The following is a 21665-nucleotide window of genomic DNA, read 5'->3' on the forward strand; positions in this document are numbered from 1 at the left end:
GTTAAATTGAAATTTGAACAAGTTAAATTGTTTATTATATTTTGTATAGAAATTTAAAAAAATTATAATAATTAGATGAGATGAAACTGTGAAAACAAATGAGTCCTAACTGGAGCATAGGACAAGATGAAGCATCAAATAGGCTTGTGCATAAAATCCAAAAATCCGACCAGCCCGCCCAACTCAAGCCAACTAGAACCAATTAAAGAGCGGTTTAATCAGCTGTCAGCTTGGTTCAAGTTGACCCGAAAAACAGCAGATGGTCTTGGTTTTGGAAGGTGGGAAACCAATCTAAGCCGAGTTAGATCTCATGTAGAAAAGATAAAAAAATACAAGCAACACATTGTGAAAACTCTACTCAGAACACACTCCTGTAATGTCTAAAATACTTTCCTAATCATAAGGCCAGGCATATGCCTCCCCATGTCTCAATAGTCACGGAAAAAACCTTTGTCTATTTCCTACTGAGTCTCTGATAATTTCTTTCAATATGATATATGGAGATCTATTCAAGTCAGTACTAAAATTAGACATTCAGGGGGTTAACAACAATTTGAATATAGTTTAGGAGCTGAACTGATCAGATCATCAGAACAAGTAGCAACAAGGAGCATCTATATAATGACCTAAAAAAGTCATTGACATAACAAATATAATGAAAGCATGTGTTATTCTACATAACATGATCATTGAGGAAGAGCGTGATGATAGTCAGGGTTTGAACATGGAGTATGATCAACTTGATGATAATATTCCAGAATTGTCGCGCAATCAACAAATGAGTTTATCAACTTCATTCAGCGCCATCATGAAATTAGAGACAGCTCGATACATTATCAATTACAAATAGATTTAATTGAACATCAATAGCAATTCTATTCCCAACAATAGAAGATAAGGTTGTGTTGGATTATCTATTTTATCATTAATAGCAACGGTATATAAAAGTTTTTAGAATTTTCATTTCAAAAAACATGTTCGGTTCAAGAACATGCTCAAAAGTTATTGTAATATTTTCATTATCTGTAATAGTTTAAGGATTTGTAATGTCGAGTTGTTATCAAGCAACATATGTTTGCATGGTAATTGGAAACTCAAATTGTTGAATAAGATGGTTTGTGAGAATTTTAAGCAAAACAATCAAGTTCACTTGCCCAAGCTGAGTCCACGGTTATTTCATCTAACTTCTATGAAACTCCAATGTTTTGGGACATTCTACTTAGGATTGAAACTACCAGCTTTAGAGTCTAATCCTTAACCCTAGGAGTTCAACATCCACAATTATAAACAAAAAAGTACCATATTATAAGGAAAAAGAAAAAAAGCTTTAAAATGAAAAACCATGTATTCCTTTTTCAGTAAACAGTTAGCCTAAAACTTCTTGTATAGCTTAACAATAATGATTTTGCATTTGTAATATTTACTTGAACATATCTCATTCCTATAATTTCATCAGCAAACGAGATGTAAACTTGATTGTTTTGCTTAAAATTCTCACAAACCATCTTATTCAACAATTTGAGTTTCCAATTACCATGCACACATATGTATCATCATCCTAAACCTCAAAAAACACTATAAACAATCTAACTATCACTCACAAAAAAAAACCCCACAAATTCTATCATCGTAGACAAATTTCCAAGTATCAATAATTAACTCGTTCAAATGGATCACAGAATTAAGCTATCAAGGCCATAAAAACCATAGAAATTATTACTTACTAAAAAAAGCATGGCAATAACCGAAACTCAAAATCCAGTTATTTCCTAAACCTCCATAAATCCCAAGTCAGAACCCATAAATTAATATATAAATACAACAATAAATTAAAAAGGTAACTGTCCTCGAGAGCTGCAACAAGATAGAATCATAACTTATGGGGGTTTTCATGATTTGAGGTCCATGATGCTCTTGACCTTGGGGGCGTAGAGGGAGTAGATGATGGACTGTCTCTTCGCAACCTCGAGCTGGGCCTTGCCGTCAGAGAAGGCGGAGGTGATCGAATCCGGGTCAGACAGGGTCCGGTTGAGGCGGAACCCATCAATGGTTCGGCGCTTAGTGTACTCCCTGATGTTGTAATCACTGAACTGCCGGGCTGTGCGTAGAAGAGACCGGAACAGCGATAGCACCTCCGACCTTGTCGGGACCCCTCTTGCTGCTGCTGCTGCTGCCGCCGCCATTAATTCTCCACTGATTCTACAGAGAGAGAGAGAGATACATATAGAGATTAATGTAGGCTCGCTTTCCTTCTGTTTGGGTTGGGCCTAACCCCGAAGCAACCCAAACTTGGAGGGCCTAGAAGATTAGATTGTAAAAGAAACAATTGACCTAATTTTTAAAATTTCAACTCTTCAGTGAGTTTTGTTATCTTCCAACCGTATTTTTACTTCGTGGTTCTAAGAAACTCTCTTTGCCTTTAAGAGCATCCTCATTAGATTAGTTATACCAGAAGTCAAAGTTTGGCTAATATGTCACTTTTTGGCTTTTGACTAATCACTCAAAACTTGAACTCCACATTGGATTAGCTATTCCACTCTCTATAATAAAAAAATATTATTAATTTTTATTTTTATCTATTTTTTAATGCAATTTTTTTAAAAGACTTTTTATTTTCATTTTCATTTTCATTTTCACAATCCAACAATCTATACAATTAGCATCTCTAGTTGAGCAACAAATTGTGCTACTTTCTACTTGCACAGAAGTTGTAACTTCTTCATTTTGGAAGAAGTCAGCTGACTTCTCAAAGTAACAATAGACTGTTAATGTTCTGTTCAGACTCATACAATTCAGCAATTTTCAGCAATATCCAGCAGTCATACAACATGACTATAACAGCACATTCACAAGATTCCAGCATATAGAGTCCCATGTATGCAGTCCCACTATCACCACATCATCACAAAATATAACAGCAGCATATATGCAGTCACAAATTTCACCCAACACAATACATTGCTCAAGGTAGAGTAAAAATAGTAAGAGAGCTTTTTAAAGCCATTTTTCATTTCCTACAATCATTTCAATCCAACAAAACATAGACAACTTCCAGTCCACAACAACTTCAAGCTTTAGGGTAGTGCTTTTGTGGTATGGAACAAAAAAAAAAAACAACCACCCAAAGATCAGGTACGGAATAAAAACGTCCAAAATAACACATTAAAATTGCTAAGAACTGCTCCTAAACTTCATGAGCAGTGATTTAACAGTATGGACACAATTTTCTTTCCACCTGAAACCCAAAACAACCAATCTAAGACAACTACAAATCAAATCACAAGCTTTACAAAGGGAGAAAAACACCATGCAAAGGAGCAGTACCACTATCACCACATTATCACAAAATATAACAGCGGCATATAGATTGGTTTGAGTTACTGGAGTTCACAAAATTATAACAGCAACATATACATTCCAACATATAACAGCATCAGATGAATAACAAAAAGCCCAGGAATTCCACCCATTTCTCATATATCACTCCTCCATTAAAATATTTCACCCCTGGTTTTGTAATCCACTCAAACCAATGAAACCATAAACCTCCCTTGCTAATATATTCTTGTACTACCATAAACCTCCCTGCCCCTTTTCCCAACCAAACAACATGCTCAGTAATGGAAACAAAGTCAAAATAATAACATCTCATTGATATGCTCAGTAATGGAAACAAAGTATGGAACTAAAATTTCCAATGTAACTAAAATTTCACTTGACCAAGCCTTATATGCGCTGGTTAAAGATGGAAAGTCAATCCTGTCAAAGCCAATTTTTTTGATAAGTTTTTTTTGATAAGTAATCAAAGATATTGTATTCATAGAACTAGGCAAGGCCCAGGTACACCCAATTTTTTTGATAAGTAAGAAGTAAGTTTCATTGATATGAATGAAAATAGGCATAGCCCATGTCCTGTCAAAGCCAATTGTTTTGGGACAATTTAACGCTCCAAGCTGGATTTTCATTTAATTTTTTTTTTCTTCAAGATCCTAGGTGGCGAAACGGATTTTCTTTGACAAAATGTAACTGTAAGCTATGTTGTCCCTCTTTTCGAAACATGTTTGTTACATTATAAATCTAAAATCTAAACCGACCAAAGGCAACAACCAAATATAGTTAGGTAATAGTTTAGTTCGGCTTGGGCAAGTGAACTTGATTGTTTTGCTTAAAATTCTCACAAACCATCTTATTCAACAATTTGAGTTTCCAATTACCATGCACACATATGTATCATCATCCTAAACCTCAAAAAACACTATAAACAATCTAACTATCACTCACAAAAAAACCCCCACAAATTCTATCATCGTAGACAAATTTCCAGTATCAATAATTAACTCGTTCAAAATGGGTCACAGAATTAAGCTATCAAGGCCATAAAAACCATAGAAATTATTACTTACTAAAAAAAGTGTGGCAATAACCGAAATTCAAAATCCAGTTATTTCCTAAACCACCATAAATCCCAAGTAAGAACCCATAAAGTAATATATAAATATGAGAATAAATTAAAAAGGCAACTATCCTCGAGAGCTGCAACAAAATAGAATCATAACTTATGAGGGTTTTCATGATTCGAGGTCCATGATGCTCTTGACCTTGGGGGCGTAGAGGAAGTAGATGATGGACTGTCTCTTCGCAACCTCGAAAAATTAAGAAGAAGAGAATAACGAACCTGCAGTGAGACGGCTGAGCAGTGACAGGTTGAGGAGAAGAGAAGAAGTGAAGAAGAGAAGAATGATTCAATGAACCAATGACTCGTGCGAAGAGAAGAGAAGAGAAGAACGAACCCGTGGGCTATGACTCGTGGGATAGGGTTGAGGAGAAGACTCAGAGATGGCCTAGGAGTGGGATGCCATGAGAAGGCTGAGCGGCAGGCGGCTGAACGGCGAGGCTGGGACTCGTGATGCCTGAGGGAGGTGGCTGCGACTCGTGAGGTCTCAGGTCTGAGATGTGATTTGTGAATTTGTGAGGGTGAATCTGTGTGTGTGTCTTAGTTTTTAAGCTAAGGGTAAAAATGTAATTTTAAATTTTTTAACGGGTTGATCCGTTTGTGACCTGTTAAGCAATCGTATTTTAAGGGGTCAATCCATTTTTACTTGAACCCGTTAAGGCTAAACCCAATCCACTATTATCGTTTCGTTTTCGTGTTGAATTAACACTGATCATGTCATATATTGCCACCCTTACCCAAAACACACCAAGCGTTTAATCTCATCATAGCAAATGACTTTTGTTTCATTTCATGCAGAGACTAGAAATCATTGTCAGAGGCTCGTTCAGAAGACAAGAAACGCATTCAAAAGTTGGAAATACAGCTATTGAACTGCTCTCAAGAAATAGGTAGTTTTTTTTTTTTTGATAAGTAATCAAGAAGTTTTATTCATAATAATAGGCAAAGCCCAAGTACACAGGAAGTATACATGTGAAATACCTATCTATAACTGTACAACTGTAAGAAGAAAGTCATGAACATTGAGTCCATTACAAACAATAGCTCCCACCCAAGAAAATAAAGTTTTAAAGAAAAAACGTTTAAGCTCCTCCATTGTTCTCTCTTGGTTTTCGAAACTTCTATCATTTCGCTCCCGCCAAATACACCAACACATACATATAGGGACCATTTTCCATATTGCTGCAACTTGTGTGTTTCCACGAAGGCCTCTCCAGCATGATAGAAAATCCACCAATCTACCGGGCATAACCCATGATAAACCAAGTCCTGTAAAAAAATCAGCCCACAGGGTCCTAGCCACCTCACAATGTAGAAACAAATGATCAACAGATTCTCCATCTTTCTTGCACATATAACACCAATCTAATACCATTAATCGTCTTTTCCTTAGATTATTCGTTGTAAGAATTTTGTCCAAAGCTGCTGTCCAAACAAAAAAAGCTGCTTTTGAAGGAGCTTTGGTTTGCCATATGCTCTTCCATGGGAATGAGAGCCTGCCCTAATTCGATAAAACTATGTGAAATGAATGGACCGTGAATCTACCTTTTTTGGAAGGGCTCCAAAACATCATATCCATCGTACCCTCTGTCATACGTGTCAATGGACAGCTTTGCTGTCCATATTTGTTTCCTTGATTTACTCTTCAGAATCATTAGCTTATTAATTGACAGATTGTATAGGGATAGAATTAGCATATACAACGTTATTTCCATGTATAGAATCCTTCCCATGTATAGAATCCGATGTACAGTTTATATATTGGAGGGAAACCACAAGGCCGGATACTTTTGGCTATTTTCACACAATATTTCGACCTATCTTGACATGGTATCAAGAGCCGTCTCCTAGTTTCTTCTCCTCGACAATTTTTTTTTCGCTTTCTCGGCAATCCCGTTTCGGGTCTGGTGGTTTCGGCACTTTCTGTTGTTGGGTGGCTATCGACGCAGTCTTCTCTAGCCTTTCGGTCCTTTCTGTGGTTAGTTGCTTGTCGGCGCAGCACTCTGGTAGTGTTTCCGGCGTCTCTGTGTCTTCGTAGTTGCCTTCACAACTCTCTGGCAATTTCTCGGCTCTGGGCTTCTCGTTGTTGTGACTTTCGGCTTTGTCTGGGTGGCTGTAGCTTGTTCTGGTTATTCCGTTTGGGTTCTCAACTTCGTCTGGGTGCAGCTTCTCACGTGGGATTTTCTTTCTCTCGGCTTGGTCAGTTTTTTTTTTATGTTCTGTGGCTTTCGGCTTCTGTCTTGATTTTGTTTCCTGGAGAATTTTTTTGGTCTCGGTTAAATTCCCTTGCTGTTTCTGTTTCTTTTGCTTTGTCTTGGCTTCATTTATTTGCGATGGACTCTGCACCTGTATGTGTCAAGTTTACGGGCACAAATTACTCTACTTGGGCATTTCAGTTTGAGCTTTTCCTCAAGGGAAAAGATCTTTGGGGTCATATTGATGGCACGGATATTGCCCAAACATCTAATCCTGACACATCCCATGATCTCAAGGCTTCTCCTTCATGGGCTGTGCTTGATGCTCGGATTATGTCTTGGCTTCTTGGTTCGGTGGAACCACATATTATTACCAACTTACGGGCTCATCGTTCCGCTCAATCCATGTGGAATTACTTGAAGAAGGTTTATCATCAAGCTAATGATGCTCGTCGCTTTCAGTTAGAACATGCAATTGCCATGTTTCAACATGGTAGTCTTTCCATCCAAGACTACTACTCAGCATTTCTAACTCTTTGGCATGAATATACTGATTTGGTTACAGCGGATGTTCCTGTTGCCGCTCTTTCGACTATTCAGACTTTTCATGAGACTAGCCGCCGTGATCAGTTTCTTATGAAACTACGCCCGGAATATGAATCTATTCGCTCCTCTCTGCTGAATAGATCACCTGTTCCTTCTCTTGATATTTGTTTTGGTGAGTTACTTCGTGAAGAATAACGTCTCAGTACTCAAGCTATTCTGGAGCAATCTCATGGTAATTCTGGGATGGCAACTGTGGCTTATGCTGCCCAAGGACGAGGATCACCTATGACTTCTAAAAATTTGCAATGTTTCTGTTGCAAGGAGTATGGGCATATTGCTGCCAATTGTCCCAAGAAATATTGTTCTTATTGCAAGAAAAAGGGTCATATTATCAAAGAATGTCGCATCCGTCCACAGAATCGTCAAGCTCAAGCATTCCAGACTTCTGTTATTGTTCCTCCTGCAGCAACTCCTGTAGCACATGGCTCCTCCTCAGGTGCTTCCTCTGATTTTGCACCTCCTGCAGCAAATTACTGTACACCAGAAATGGTGCAACAAATGCTCATTTCGGCATTATCTGCAATGGGATTTCAAGGTAAAAATAATACTAAACTCTGGTACGTAGACTCGGGCGCTTCTAATCACATGACGAATACTTCCACAACCCTGTGTCATGTTCGGCCCTATGCTGGTCAATCTGCCATTCAGACTGCCAATGGCAGTTCTTTGCCTATAGATGCTGTTGGAGATGCCTCTGCCACATTTACTGATGTGTTTCTTGCTCCTCAGCTTTCCACGAATCTTATTTCTGTTGGTCAATTAGTTGATAACAATTGTGCTGTTAATTTTTCTGGTGATGGTTGTGTTGTGCAGGACCAGGTCACGGGGGAGCCGATCGCGAAGGGACCTAAAGTGGGGCGCTTGTTTCCACTATTTTTACCTATTCCCACATTTTCTTCAGTGTCTTCTATTAAATCTTTTGCTTGTAATAATGTTCCTCATTTGAGTATGGTATGGCATCGTCGTTTAGGCCATCCCAATACTCAGATCTTATCTCATGTATTGCACTCTGGTTTTCTTGGTAATAAAGAACGTTCTTCTTCTTCATCTTTTGAGTGTGATTCTTGTAAACTTGGTAAAAGCAAAACACTTCCCTTTCCTTTGCATGCTAGTAGAGCGTCTCATTACTTTGATCTTATCCATAGTGATGTTTGGGAACCTTCCCCAGTTAGTTCACATGAAAAATTTAAATACTATGTGACTTTTATTGATGATCATAGCAGATTCACTTGGATTTATTTTCTTCGCTCTAAATCTGAGGTTTTTCGTACTTTCACTGAGTTTTTAGCGTATGTCGATAATCAATTTTCTGCGACTATTAAGACGTTACGCACAGATTCTGGTGGTGAATATTTGTCTACTGAGTTTCAGGCATTCTTGGCTTCTAAAGGTATTATCCATCAACGTTCATGTCCCGCTACTCCTCAACAAAATGGAGTAGCTGAACGCAAAAATCGCCATCTTCTTGATGTGGTACGTACTCTCTTGTTAGAATCATCTGTTCCCTCCATGTTTTGGATCGAGGCTCTGAAAACTGCTACTCACTTGATTAATCGTTTACCTTCCCAAGTCTTGCACATGGAATCTCCCTATTTTCGTTTGTTTGCTAAACAACCTAGTTACGATAATCTCCGTATCTATGGTTGTGTCTGTTTTGTTCATTTACCTCCTCATGAGCGACATAAATTATCTGCTCAATCTGTTAGATGTGCATTCTTGGGATATAATGTGTGTCAAAAGGGATTTGTTTGCTATGATCCTAATTTACATCGCACACGCATTTCTAGGAATGTTATTTTCTTTGAAAATCAACATTTCTTTCCTGTGTCTTCTATGCCCTCTTCTTCCATTGTGGTCCTCCCCTCTTTTGAGCAGCAACTCTCAAATCTTCATCAAGTTAGTTCTCGCTTTAAACCAGGTATGGTGTATACGAGACGCTCCCGCCCACAGTCTCTTCCGGTGGCTCACCCGCTATCTGATCCTCACATGCATCAGAATCAGTTAGTTGCAGCGCCTCCAGAACCTTTGGTACGTCGCTCTCCTCGAGTGTCTATACCCCCAGATAGGTATGGGTTCTCTTCTGGCAATTCTATTTCCGCTCTTACTGCTGCTTTGTCCAATTTTGATATTCCCACATGCTACTCACATGCTGTCAAGCATGACTGTTGGCGACAAGCTATGCAGGAAGATATTGCCGCTCTAGAGGCCAATCATACTTGGGACATTGAACCTTGTCCTTCCACTATAGTTCCTCTGGGTTGCAAATGGGTTTACTCAGTCAAGGTTCGCTCTGATGGAAGTTTGGATCGTTATAAAGCTCGGCTTGTTGCCCTTGGGAATAATCAAGAATATGGTGTCAATTATGAAGAGACCTTTGCTCCTGTGGCTAAGATGACTACTGTTCGTACGATCCTAGCTCTTGCTGCTTCCCATGATTGGCCACTACATCAGATGGATGTCAAGAATGCTTTTCTTCATGGGGACCTTAAAGAGTGTATTTATATGAAGCCGCCCCCGGGATTGTTTCCCTCTCCGACCTCCAATGTATGTAAACTTCGTCGTTCTCTTTATGGTCTCAAACAAGCTCCAAGGGCCTGGTTTGATAAGTTTCGAACCACTTTATTACAATTTTCCTTCAAGCAGAGCAAGTATGACACTTCATTGTTTCTTCGAAAATCAGACATGGGTATTGTTGTCCTTTTGGTTTATGTTGATGATATTGTGATCACTGGTTCCGATTCTGCTTTACTTGTCCAGCTCAAGACTCATCTCTCAGAATCTTTTCATATGAAAGATCTTGGGTCTCTCACATATTTTCTTGGTCTTGAGGTACATCGTAGTTCCTCTGGTATTTCCCTCAATCAGCATAAGTATGCTAGTGATTTGGTGGCTACAGCTGGACTACAGGAAGCTCCCTCTGTCGATACTCCCATGGAATTAAATGTCAAGTTTCGCAAAGAGGAGGGTGACTTACTTACCGATCCTAGTTTATATCGGAAGTTGGTGGGTAGCCTTGTCTATCTCACTATCACTAGACCAGATATTTCCTTTGCTGTACAGCAAGTCAGCCAGTTTCTTCAAACTCCCCGTCATCTTCATTTGGCTGCTGTTCGTAGGATTATACGCTATGTTCAGGGCACTTCTGCCCGTGGGTTATTCTTTCCTGCAGGCAATTCCCCTCGTCTTGCTGCTTATAGCGATGCTGATTAGGCTGGTTATGCTGATACACGTCGCTCCATCACTGGTTGGTGTGTGTTCTTAGGTGATGCGTTGATCTCTTGGAAGAGTAAGAAGCAAGACAGAGTTTCTAAGTCATCTACCGAGTCTGAATATCGAGCGATGTCTCTTGCTTGTTCCGAGATTATTTGGCTTCGAGGTTTGCTTGCTGAGTTAGACTTATCTGAGATTGATCCTACACCTCTACACGCTGATAATACAAGTGCTATTCAGATCACGGCTAATCCTGTCTACCATGAGCGCACCAAGCATATTGAAGTAGATTGTCACTCTATCCGTGAAGCCTTTGAAGCTCGTGTTATCACTCTTCCGCACATTTCCACTGAGCTACAAATTGCAGATATCTTTACCAAGGCTCTTACTCGTCATCGGCATTGCTTCCTAAGTAGCAAATTGATGTTGGTTGATCAACCCGCATCAATTTGAGGGGGGATGTCAATGGACAGCTTTGCTGTCCATATTTGTTTCCATATTTGTTTCCTTGATTTACTCTTCAGAATCATTAGCTTATTAATTGACAGATTGTATAGGGATAGAATTAGCATATACAACGTTATTTCCATATATAGAATCCTTCCCATGTATAGAATCCGATGTACAGTTTATATATTGGAGGGAAACCACAAGGCCGGATACTTTTGGCTATTTTCACACAATATTTCGACCTATCTTGACAATACGTACTGAATACAAAGCTGCATAGAAATCCGAAATAACCTCCATCTCCCAATCATGGGCTGCCCTAATGAAGTCCACATTCCATTGAGGGGAGCCATTAGAAAAAGCCAAAATGTCCGCTATCGCTGCATCCTTTACTCGTGCTAACTCAAAAATGGCGGGAAAAGTGTCTTTAAGACAGCGTTCACCACACCATCTATCATACCAAAATCTTACGCGAGAGCCATCACCCACCCCAGTATGTGTATATCTCCTGAAAGTCTCCCACCCCTTCCTAATGTTTTTCCACAACCCTACCCCATATGGACCACGTACCTCTTCGAGCACCAACCGCCCCATGCTTCCCCAACCTGTGCATCAATGACCGATTTCCATAAAGCCCCCCTTTCTTGTTGGTACTGCCACAACCATTTTCCCAATAAAGCTTGATTGAATTTAATCAAGTTATGAATACCCAATCCACCCCCAGAGACTGGAGTGCATACTGTGTTCCAATTGACCAGATGAAACTTGAACTCGTCTCCCAAACCACTCCACAAGAAATCACGTTGTAGCTTCTCAATACGGTTGGCAATCTTTACTGGGAGTGGGAAAAGAGACAAAAAGTAGGTGGGAAGGTTAGAAAGAGTACTTTTGATCAATGTAAGCCTGCCACCTTTGGATAAATACAATCTCTTCCAAGATGCCAGCCTACGCTCCACCTTTTCAACCACAGGATTCCAAATCTGCTTTGATTTGAAGGGGGCACCCAGTGGTAATCCAAGATACTGAAGGGGTAAAGAGGATACCTTACATCCCAAAAGAGAGGTTAGAGCAGCCACATCAGGAACATTCCCCATCGGCACCATCTCAAACTTTGACAGATTAACTTTCAAACCCGAAACCACTTCGAAGCAAAGAAATAGGGCCCTCAGAGATTGGATATTTCCAAGATTTGCTCCACAAAATATAAGAGTATCATCAGCAAACAACAAATGAGAAATATCAAGAGAGTCAAAATTACCATTCCCCACCGAGAAATAGTGGAGAAAACCACCTTCCTCAAGCCCTACAATCATCTTACTAAGGACTTCCATGACAAATAGGAATAGTAATGGAGATAGCGGATCTTCCTGTCTCAACCCACGGGAGGAGTCAAAGAAGCCCACTGGAGAACCGTTCACCAAAATAGAGAATCGTACTGTTGAGATACAAAACTCTATCCATTTCATCCATCTCTCTCCAAAACCGCATCTTGCAAGTAAATAGAGTAGAAATTTCCAGTTAACATGATCATAGGCTTTTTCCATATCTAATTTGCAAAGTAACCCGGGTTCCCGAGATTTGAGGCGTCCATCCAAAACTTCATTTGCAATTAGAACCGAATCTAGAATTTGTCTACCTTTAACAAATGCGTTCTTAGGTATTTTGGAGAGAAATAGGTAGTTATTCTTGTATCTATACATAACTGTTTTCTTAGGTTGTCCATTATTTCAACTGATTGTACAATTTTCATTTTATTATTTAAGGAATGTGTTTCATGCCATTCTGATCAAAATAATATTAAGATGCGCTAACTTTTTCATGTGTGAAAGAATTTTTTCATTTTGGAATACGTTCACTTGCTCTATGGTTCTATGGTTGTGGAAACTCAAATTTTTTATCGTTGTTTGGGCAACGTATCCATTGTGTCTCTGTGTTTTGTAGTTCTTTGTCCTTACATTAAGGACTTATTTGGGAACACAACTGTTATCAGATATTTTCAAACTACTTCACTACTATTCATAAACTATTCAATACTATTAACAAAATATTTTATTACTAGTCACAGATGATTTGAGATACTCTTAACATCCAAACGGAGCTCTAACCCTGAGGAAACTTTGACATGGCCACGGTGATTTAGGATAACCCTATGCAAGGATAAATATTTGGGTGTTATGTTCAACTCTTGAGTTTTATTCCCTGATCAGTTATCCTGAAAAATAATATCTAGAGGTGGGGCTTAATACCCTCTCTTCTCTCTATAGTTCATGCAGAATTTGTGCATGGTTTAGGGGAAAGCAGTTCATGTATATTTTGGTTCCACCAACAAGATCAGTCGTATTTAACCATTGGATATTTATATAATATATAAATCATAGAGTTAAAAAAAATTTCTTTAAATATTTTTCATCCATCCAATGGGTTACTTAAGACATATCCTTTCTGGTATTTGTCAATGAAAATGTAACAGCATATGCACATTGATGGAAGGTGCTCTTTAACTCAGCTTCATCACAGATTACGTGCAGGATCAACTAAATGTGAGCAACACGGAGGTGAACTGCCTGATAGAGCATGTACATTGAAGATTTACATGACAAAGTTGACAGGTCAAGGGAGGAGCTAAAGAGGTCTGATTCAGAGCGCTTGCTCTTGCTGCAGGAACTAAATAGAAAAGAAGCAGAGTTACAAAATTCAGCTTTGTGCATAGAGGAATTAGAGGAATCCATCGCAGCCATGGCATTAGAGTCTCAATGTGAAATAGAAAGCATGAAACTTGATATCATGGCCTTGGAACAGAGCTGCTTTGAGGCTAATAAAATCCAGGAGGAAACTACTGAAGAAAGAGCTAGGATGAATGGGATGATTCAAGAGCTTGAGGCTCAGTTTCAGGATGCACAGAAAATTATTGAATCTCTGGATGACGAAAATAAGGAACTGAAAGAGAAGCTTGATATGTCTGAAAAGAATGCTAGACTATTTTGTCAAGGGATTGAAGAATGGCTGCAAAACAAGGACAGATCCCATCAGAAGTGTCAGACCTGCTTGAGCAAGCCAGAGGATAAGCTTAGTATATTAAAAGAATTCGGGTACATTACACTGTATAATTATGCATTAATTTGTGTGTGATTTATGTCCAGAAACATTGTAATGTGTTAAAGGGAAGAAGCTCTTTTTTCCAGTCCACTTTTTAGACCGCCACATGGACTTTTGCTACCCATCTATCAATAGTCTCTAGCCATAAATTCTTGTTCACTGTTATCTATCTGATTCCTTCTCTTCACTTATCAAGACATCATATTTTGTAGCATTAGAATAATAATTAGTTACATGACTTGATTGTATCCGGTAATGGTTTCTAGGAAGAATTGAGAGAGGAAAAGTTGAAAGCAAAAGAAGAAGCAGAGGACCTGGCACAAGAAATGGCCGAGCTAAGGTACCGAATTACAGGTTTGCTTGAAGAAGAGTGCAAGCGTTGTGCTTACATTGAACAGGCATCTTTACAGAGAGTTTCTGAGTTAGAGGCACAGGTATTGATGTTTATATTTGCAATCTTCCTTGTCAGCCTCATAGGGAATAGTCTTATGGCTTAAAAGATACAATCTAGTTCTGTGATCAAGGTCCAAAAAGAAAAGAGGAAATCATTTGCTGCTGTCGGGCATCTCCATGAAGCATAGAGATTGTGTTATCAAAAGGATTGAGGATTTGTGTGTGGAAGAAGTTATTCAGGTGTGTTTTTTCACTCTAAAGTTCCCATCTAAATTTTCCATTCTTCTCAATGTCAAAGTAGCGTAACTAGGGGTGTAACCGGTCCGGTTTTGGACAAAATTTAGGACCAAGCCGGTATGTACCGGTTTTGCATTTTCCAAAACCAATTACGCACTGGTTATCCTCCTAAACCAGTACTTCCGGTTTTACTGGTTTTCTGGTCCGGTCGGTCCGGTTTTCCGGTTTATATATGTAGTAACAAAAATAAACATAGTAATAAAAGTAGCTATAACTATATAATTATTAATAACTAAACCAAAGGTGGGGAGCTTAAAGGAGGCAACCTGTCCAACTACTATATTTTTGCTTCATTCAATGTCAAAGACCAAGTACAACCATTCTTTTAACTATAAACATCCATCTGCTATAGTGGGTTTATATATGCTAGAATATATATATATATATATTAATATTATAAGCTCCAATTAATTTCTTCACCCGATCCATATATGAAAGTCTCCTATATGCATGCATGTGTTAATTTCAAAGTAATTTCTTATATGTTCTTATTCCTTATTTTATTTTTATTTATTTTTGTTGAGCCTTCACAGTTTAAAACAATATGAGATGTTGTAATATGCAGATGCAGATGATAAAATTATTTTGGAACATACAAGAGAATAATGGGATTTTTGACTTAGCAGATGAATCGATGATAATGATATGCAGATGCAGATGATAAAATCACTTTAAAACAGATGATATGCAATGGAGCAAAGCCACTTGAAAGCTTTCATTCAACTCAGAATCTCAGATGCTTAATCAAACAAAACAAACAGAGCTTTAGGCTAACGTGGTCCTTAGAAAAAAAAAAAAAAAACTAGGAAGTCCGCAACCCAAACATATCATTGCAGATTAAACAAACAGAGCTTCAGTGCTTCACTATTAAGTATTGACGTTATACAAATAAAGATCCTCAAGAAAAATTACCGTCGAAGCAGAGAGACGTGAGAGAGGGGCTGCCGGCTGCGTGAGAGATGGGAGGGCTGCGTGAGACGCTGAGAGAGTGAGGAAGAGAGGAGAGGCCGGGAACGTTGGATGCAGAGAGGCTGTGAGAGGGCAGAGATGAAGGCCGTGAGTCGCAGAGAGGCGGAGGGTGAGGAAGAGAGGGGCGCCGACGGAGGGACTGGAGGATGCGACGGAGGCTGTTAGCCTGTTACGTGCGGCGCAGTTCCTGGAGAGGGAGGGGGTGGGAAACTGAAACTGAAAGTAAAGCAAAGCTTTCCCCGGGGGACCTTGGTTTTGGGGGAACGTAATTTGAGGTTGGAGTGGGGGTGGGGGTGGGGGTGGGGAGGGCGCGGAACGGCGCCGTTTTTCAGAGTTTTTTTTCTTAGCATTGCTATTCATAAGCCTCCACACCACACACCATATTTTTTTTTTTTTAAGTTTTTTTTTTAAATTTTTTTTGGTTTTATTCTTTTTAAAATAATTTAATTCTTCTACTCATCATTCGTATACTACACATTTGGTAAGAGAAAAAAATTAAAAAAATCACAAAAAAGATGGTGTGTGGTGTATGAAGCTTATGAATAGAATTTTTTTTTTAATACAAGAGTGATTTAATACTATATAATAATATAATAATATATAGCGTTTTTTTTTTCCCTAAGCAAGCTTGCATGTTATAAATAGGTAAAAATTATTGCGCAACTACTAACGAGGGTTTTTCCTGTTATCAATATACAAAATAGTAAAATGAATAATATCTAATGGAATGCTACCAAACAAAGAGTTTGTAGTTGCCTATGGCGCAACCGAGTGCGCAAATCGACTTTGGGATCGATCAATCTTGTGAAAGCTCCAGTCTGAGTAGGATTTCAAAGAGTTTGCGATATCCTCCGAGTTTTTTCTAGGGGTATAGTATAATCTGGAACCAATCCTTCATTGAATTTACCGCCAGAGAAGATAGATTTAAGGGTCATTTGCTACAACTCCAGAGAATTTTGGTTATGGGGCATTCAATGAATAGGTGCAGGAGAGTCTCTTCTAATTCATCACAAAGCGGATAGTTTATGGAAGGAATATTCGGAATGAACCTTTTGAGGCGCTCTCTTGTTGGCAAAATATCCCAAAGTATTTTCCATAAAAGGAGTTTGTGTCTGTCATGGATCCTGAGTTTCCAAATTTTCCCCCATGAGAGATCCGGAATTGCTTCTCTGGAGTAGCTTGCGATATTTAATGCAAGATGGTAGGCACTTTTAACTGAAAAAATCTCATTTTGAGTTTTAGTCCAAATAGCACAATCCTCAGCTAAATTGGAGATGGGTAAAGGAATTTTAAGGATTTCCTTTATACTTATCTTATTGGAACAGAGAGTTTAGCAACGGAAGATTCCAAGATTATCATTATGAATAATCAAATCTGAGACCTTGAGGGTAGTTGAGAGATCAGCTGGGTGGGTGAGAGGAAATGATTTAAAGTTTTCCATAGTTGGGATCTAGGGATCTAGTCAAGCTCTCACTGACAAACCATTTGCAATTTTGAAACATGTACATTTTTCCAGTAACGGTCTTGTCTTTAGAATTCCTTTTCAGATACTCAAATCAGTTACCTTTTTGGTTGCTAATTCGAAGACACTTGATTTCAAATATTTCTTGGATAGAAGCTTGTGCCAGATATTATTGCTTGGTTGACTCATTTCCCATCCTGTCTTCGCTATCAAGACCACATTCATATTTTCCATCAGTCTTAATCCCAGCCCACCATCTTTTTTTGGTTGGCAAATAAATTTCCATGATTTTAGGCAAAGTTTTTGCTTTTGGTCATTTGATTTTCCCCACCAAAAATTTTTGAAGCTAGAGTTAAGCTTCTTATAAATTGATTTTGGTAGCATATGTGTTGACATTTGATATGTTGGGATGACGCTTGCTACTGATTTGATAAGCAATGGTCTACCAGCTTGAGAGAGTATTTTTTATTTCCAACCATCCAGCCTTATATTAATTTTTCCCATCAAGTCTTTGTAGTCCTCTTTCTTAGATCGACCAAAAGTTGTCAGCATACCCAAATATTTTATTTTTGAGGACGACTCTTTGTATGACATATTCTCTAATATTACTCTTATTGTTGCTTGACTAGTGTTTTGAGTAATGTAGATAGAGGATTTTCTTTGATTGATGCGTTGGCCATACCAAGCTTGATATTTATCTAGAATATTGTTGATCGCTTGAATCGATCTTCTTTTTGATTTTACAAAGATAATTAAATCATATGCGACAAGAAGATGAGATATTGTGGGACTATCTCTGCTAATTTTAATACCTTCTAAATTTTTCAGTTCTTCTGATCTTGCCAATAGCCTTGAAAGTACCTCCGTGCAAAGAATGAACAGAAAGGGCAAGATAGGGTCTCCTTGTCGAAGACCCCTTTGTGCCTTGAAGAAACCTTTTGGAGATCCATTGATGAGGATAGAGAACGAAACCGTAGAAATGCATTCTATAATAAGATTTATCCAAGTAGAGTTGAAACCCAGAACTCTCATAACAGCATAAACAAAAACTCATTCAATAAAGTCGAAAGCCTTTTCCATATCTAGCTTTAAAGTTGTTTGACCTTTCTTCCCTTTGTGATGATGGAACATCTCATGGGCTATTATAGAATTTTCCTTAATATTGCGGCTGGGGACAAAGGCTGTTCGGAAAGGTGAAATTATGGATGGAAGGGATTCTTTCAACTTGTTTGCTAAAATTTTTGTGATGATTTTATAAATGACATATGTCAGACTTATTGGCTGAAAATGTTGAGGGGAAAGTGGGTTTACTATTTTGGGATGAGGGCTATGTGGGTGTGGTTTATTTGTTTAAGAAGTTTCCCGCTCCTGAAGAAATTTTGAACTGCCGTGTCACATCTTTTTTGATAATATGCCAGTAATGTTTATAAAAAAGAGCTGTCATCCCATCAGGTCCTGGTGCCTTATGATTTGGAATTTGTTTGAGTGCACCAAGGATTTCCCCTTCTGAAGGCATCCCTATTAAGAGTTTATTTTCATCATTTGAAATCTGTCTTTCAGAAAGGTTTTCCAGATGCTTCGGGAATATAGGATTTGTAGAGGTATAAATGGATTTAAAATAATCTATGAAAGTAGATTCAATGATATCTTGATCCATTGTCCAATTACCTGTGCTTAGTTTGATTGAGTCGATCTCATTTCTTCTTCGGCAAATAGTTGTTGACAGATGATAAAACTTTGTATTTAGGTCAGCTGTTGTGAGCCAATTGATTCTTGAATTTTGTCGCCAAAGAGTTTCTTCATTTTTGAGTTGTTCTTGAAGCTTGTAGGGGAGAAACTTCTCCCTCTGTAAGCTCCACTGATTCGGCAGATTACTCTGGAGATTGCTTATCTCTGACTCGAGTTGTTGGATGTTGGTCTGAATCTTCCCGAAATGGATTTTATTCCAATGCTTGAGTGCCTTTTTTGTTTCCTTGATTTTATTGCACAGGATAAAAGCAGGGTTCCCATAGAAATGATGGTTCCATACCTCTTGAATTATAACATTGCTGAATGGCTCTCGAGTCCAGAATTCCTCAAATTTAAATGGAGATAGATTCTTCCTTATCTTCATAGTGTTAAGCAGGAGGGGTTTTGATCAGAAGTTGAAGAGACAATATGTTGAACAACGGCATCTGGAAAAAGTTGGCGCCAATTCACATTGGCTATACCACGGTCCAAACGTTCTCTAATCATTGTCTTTCCCATGCGATTATTAGTCCATGTGAAGATAGGTCCCGAGAAACCAATATCAGTGAGGCCATGAGAATCCATTAAACTTTGTAGGCTGCCTATGGATGTGGACGTAACTGGTCTGCCACCATATTTATCTTGTTGACTTAATAAATCGTTGAAATCACATATACAGAGCCATGGTCCATTGAAGGAGCCATGAGTTGAATCCAAATGAGTCCAAAATTTTGCTTTTTGTTGCCATTGTGTTGGGGCATAAACAAAAGTTGCTAACCAAGGATTATTGAGAGGATCATAATAAACCAAAATAGAGATAACATTAGCATTAATATGAACTGGTTCAATATCCACACCTAGTCGCCATAATAACAAAAGTTTTTCCCGAGGCGGGGACGTGTACAAAAAGGTGGAAACCAGACTATTTACAATAGTAGAGGTGCTATTATTAGACACCATGGTTTCCGACAAAAAGATAATATCTGGATTAAAATTATTTATAAAAGCCCTTAAACTTCTAATTGCCTTAAGGCGGGCTAGACCCCTGCAATTCCAAATCAGGGACTTCATGGAAGAGTTGGAGGCATGGTAGAGCCCGCCTCATCAGCTTTCTTGGATTTTCCTGGTAGTGATGCCTTGGATGAAGCTCTGGTGTATGGCTTTGATCTTGTAGCTTTCTTTGTTTTTTTAACCTTACCAGATGATGATCCTTTTGACTTGATAGAAAGTAACAACCCAGTTGCTTCTTGTTCCTCATCTCCAGCGTTTGTCTGTGAGTTATCTACCTCAAGTATTTTTTGCACTTTTGTTCTTGGAGGATTAGAGCCTTTGTTTGCTAAAGGTGCCGCCCTTTTGTTGGGGATTAGTGAAGTTGAATTATCCTGAGCACCTGCTTGAGAACCGACTTATAGCGAAGACTCTACCAGACGTATATTGGGCCTCGAGTCTGCCAAGTGAGGACTAAGGACAACTGGGTGATAAGTTATAGAAGGAACAAAATCTAGTTGCTTTGGTTTTGGATCCAACAAGCTTGAAGCATTAAAAGGGGGACCAGACTTCCATTTTTTATTATGGGCCATACCTTCAAGTGGGCTTTTCAAACTCTTTGTTTTCTCTTGTGGGCCCTGTAGGGAGATAATAGCTGAAATCTGCTGTGAATTATTGCTTCCCACCAACGAGATGCCAGTCAGTTTAGTTTGCATAAAAACTTCAGCATTTGTCTTCAACCAGCTAGAGAGCCATTCCTCAATGTTTATAGAAGGAGAGAAAATAAAATTCGTCGAGTCCGTCCCGTGAGATTACTGCAGAGGACCTGTTGAGAGATTGATTTAGTACCCTGTATCTCTTGAGTGATTGATGGGGTGTGGTTTGGTGGAGGGGAATTAACACCCGTAGTGAATGAGAGATTTACAGTTGTTGGAGAGCTATTTATTGCAGATTGAGGGTCACTGTAGGCTACAGTCGATGGGGCCATCCTCACCATCCAATCCAGGGGGACTTCACTTGCTGCGTCACCGCTGAGAGCTTCACTGAGGCCGCCGCAATGAGCGTCACTGAGTGCTCTGTTGTGGGCTTCACTGAGGGCTCCGCTGTGGGCTTCGCCGAGGGCGTCGCTAAGGATGCCACTGTGAGCATCGTGAAAGATGCCACTTTGAACTCTGCTGAATACGCCGCTGCAAGGGGCTGGGGGCGACAGTTTTGGCCCGGATTCCCTCTTCCTTGGCAACATCTGGGAGGTGAGTTGTATTTTCATTGGGTTTTCCTCTAAAATGCCTTTGGAGATTCCACTGTGTTTGCCGCTTGCATCTGCTTGATACTCGATTGGATTTGTGTTGGAAATAAGCTCATAGGGAGAACTAACTCTAATCGGATATTTGGATGAGTAGTCTTTGAGGAATGTCCGATTATTAGTTTGATGGAGATCCCAATTATTTCCCAGTTTCCCTCTAACGAACGAATTTCCTCTTACAGAGAGGTTTTCTTCATTGATAACGGCTTTTCCTTTTCCCTTTGAATCGGCTGTTGGTTGTTTTTTTGAAGGGAAAATTGGTAGGATAGAGACCGACAAATCAAAGCCCCTGTTTTCCATCATTTCATTGTCTGGGAAGTTCCTTCTTTCTTGAGTCATTTCTTCATCTGGAGAGAAATCTATGGAGATTCTAGGAATATTTTCTTGACCTCGTTCAATAGGATTGATTGACATGAAAATAGGGGATTCTGCACGTAGCCAAGGCCCAAATGGCATTTGTTCTATGTTAGACTTTAGAGAATTGCAAAAAATTTGAGAGTGCCTGATCTTTCCATA

The 21665-nt window shown here is 39.0% G+C and overlaps 3 protein-coding genes across 3 annotated transcripts; 2 read left to right on the forward strand and 1 right to left on the reverse strand.

Annotated features, from left to right (window-relative positions):
- Window positions 1-1681: 1681 nt before the first annotated feature.
- Window positions 1682-15909, reverse strand: LOC109002531 (LYR motif-containing protein 4-like). The gene is made up of 2 exons (XM_018980318.2): window positions 15613-15909; window positions 1682-2199 (listed from the first exon to the last, which is right to left on the reverse strand). Exon 2 carries the CDS (start codon window positions 2181-2183, stop codon window positions 1890-1892), a length of 294 nt encoding a protein of 97 aa, XP_018835863.1. The 5' UTR covers window positions 2184-2199; window positions 15613-15909; the 3' UTR covers window positions 1682-1889.
- LOC118347636 lies at window positions 7420-8144 on the forward strand. The gene is made up of 2 exons (XM_035687578.1): window positions 7420-7789; window positions 8068-8144. Exons 1-2 carry the CDS (start codon window positions 7438-7440, stop codon window positions 8103-8105), a joined length of 390 nt encoding a protein of 129 aa, XP_035543471.1. The 5' UTR covers window positions 7420-7437; the 3' UTR covers window positions 8106-8144.
- LOC109002525 lies at window positions 12985-14662 on the forward strand. The gene is made up of 2 exons (XM_035687577.1): window positions 12985-14444; window positions 14535-14662. Exon 1 carries the CDS (start codon window positions 13489-13491, stop codon window positions 14041-14043), a length of 555 nt encoding a protein of 184 aa, XP_035543470.1. The 5' UTR covers window positions 12985-13488; the 3' UTR covers window positions 14044-14444; window positions 14535-14662.
- Window positions 15910-21665: the final 5756 nt, after the last annotated feature.

Source organism: Juglans regia, chromosome 2 (assembly GCF_001411555.2).
Source record: "Juglans regia cultivar Chandler chromosome 2, Walnut 2.0, whole genome shotgun sequence".
NCBI classification, from domain to species: domain Eukaryota; kingdom Viridiplantae; phylum Streptophyta; class Magnoliopsida; order Fagales; family Juglandaceae; genus Juglans; species Juglans regia.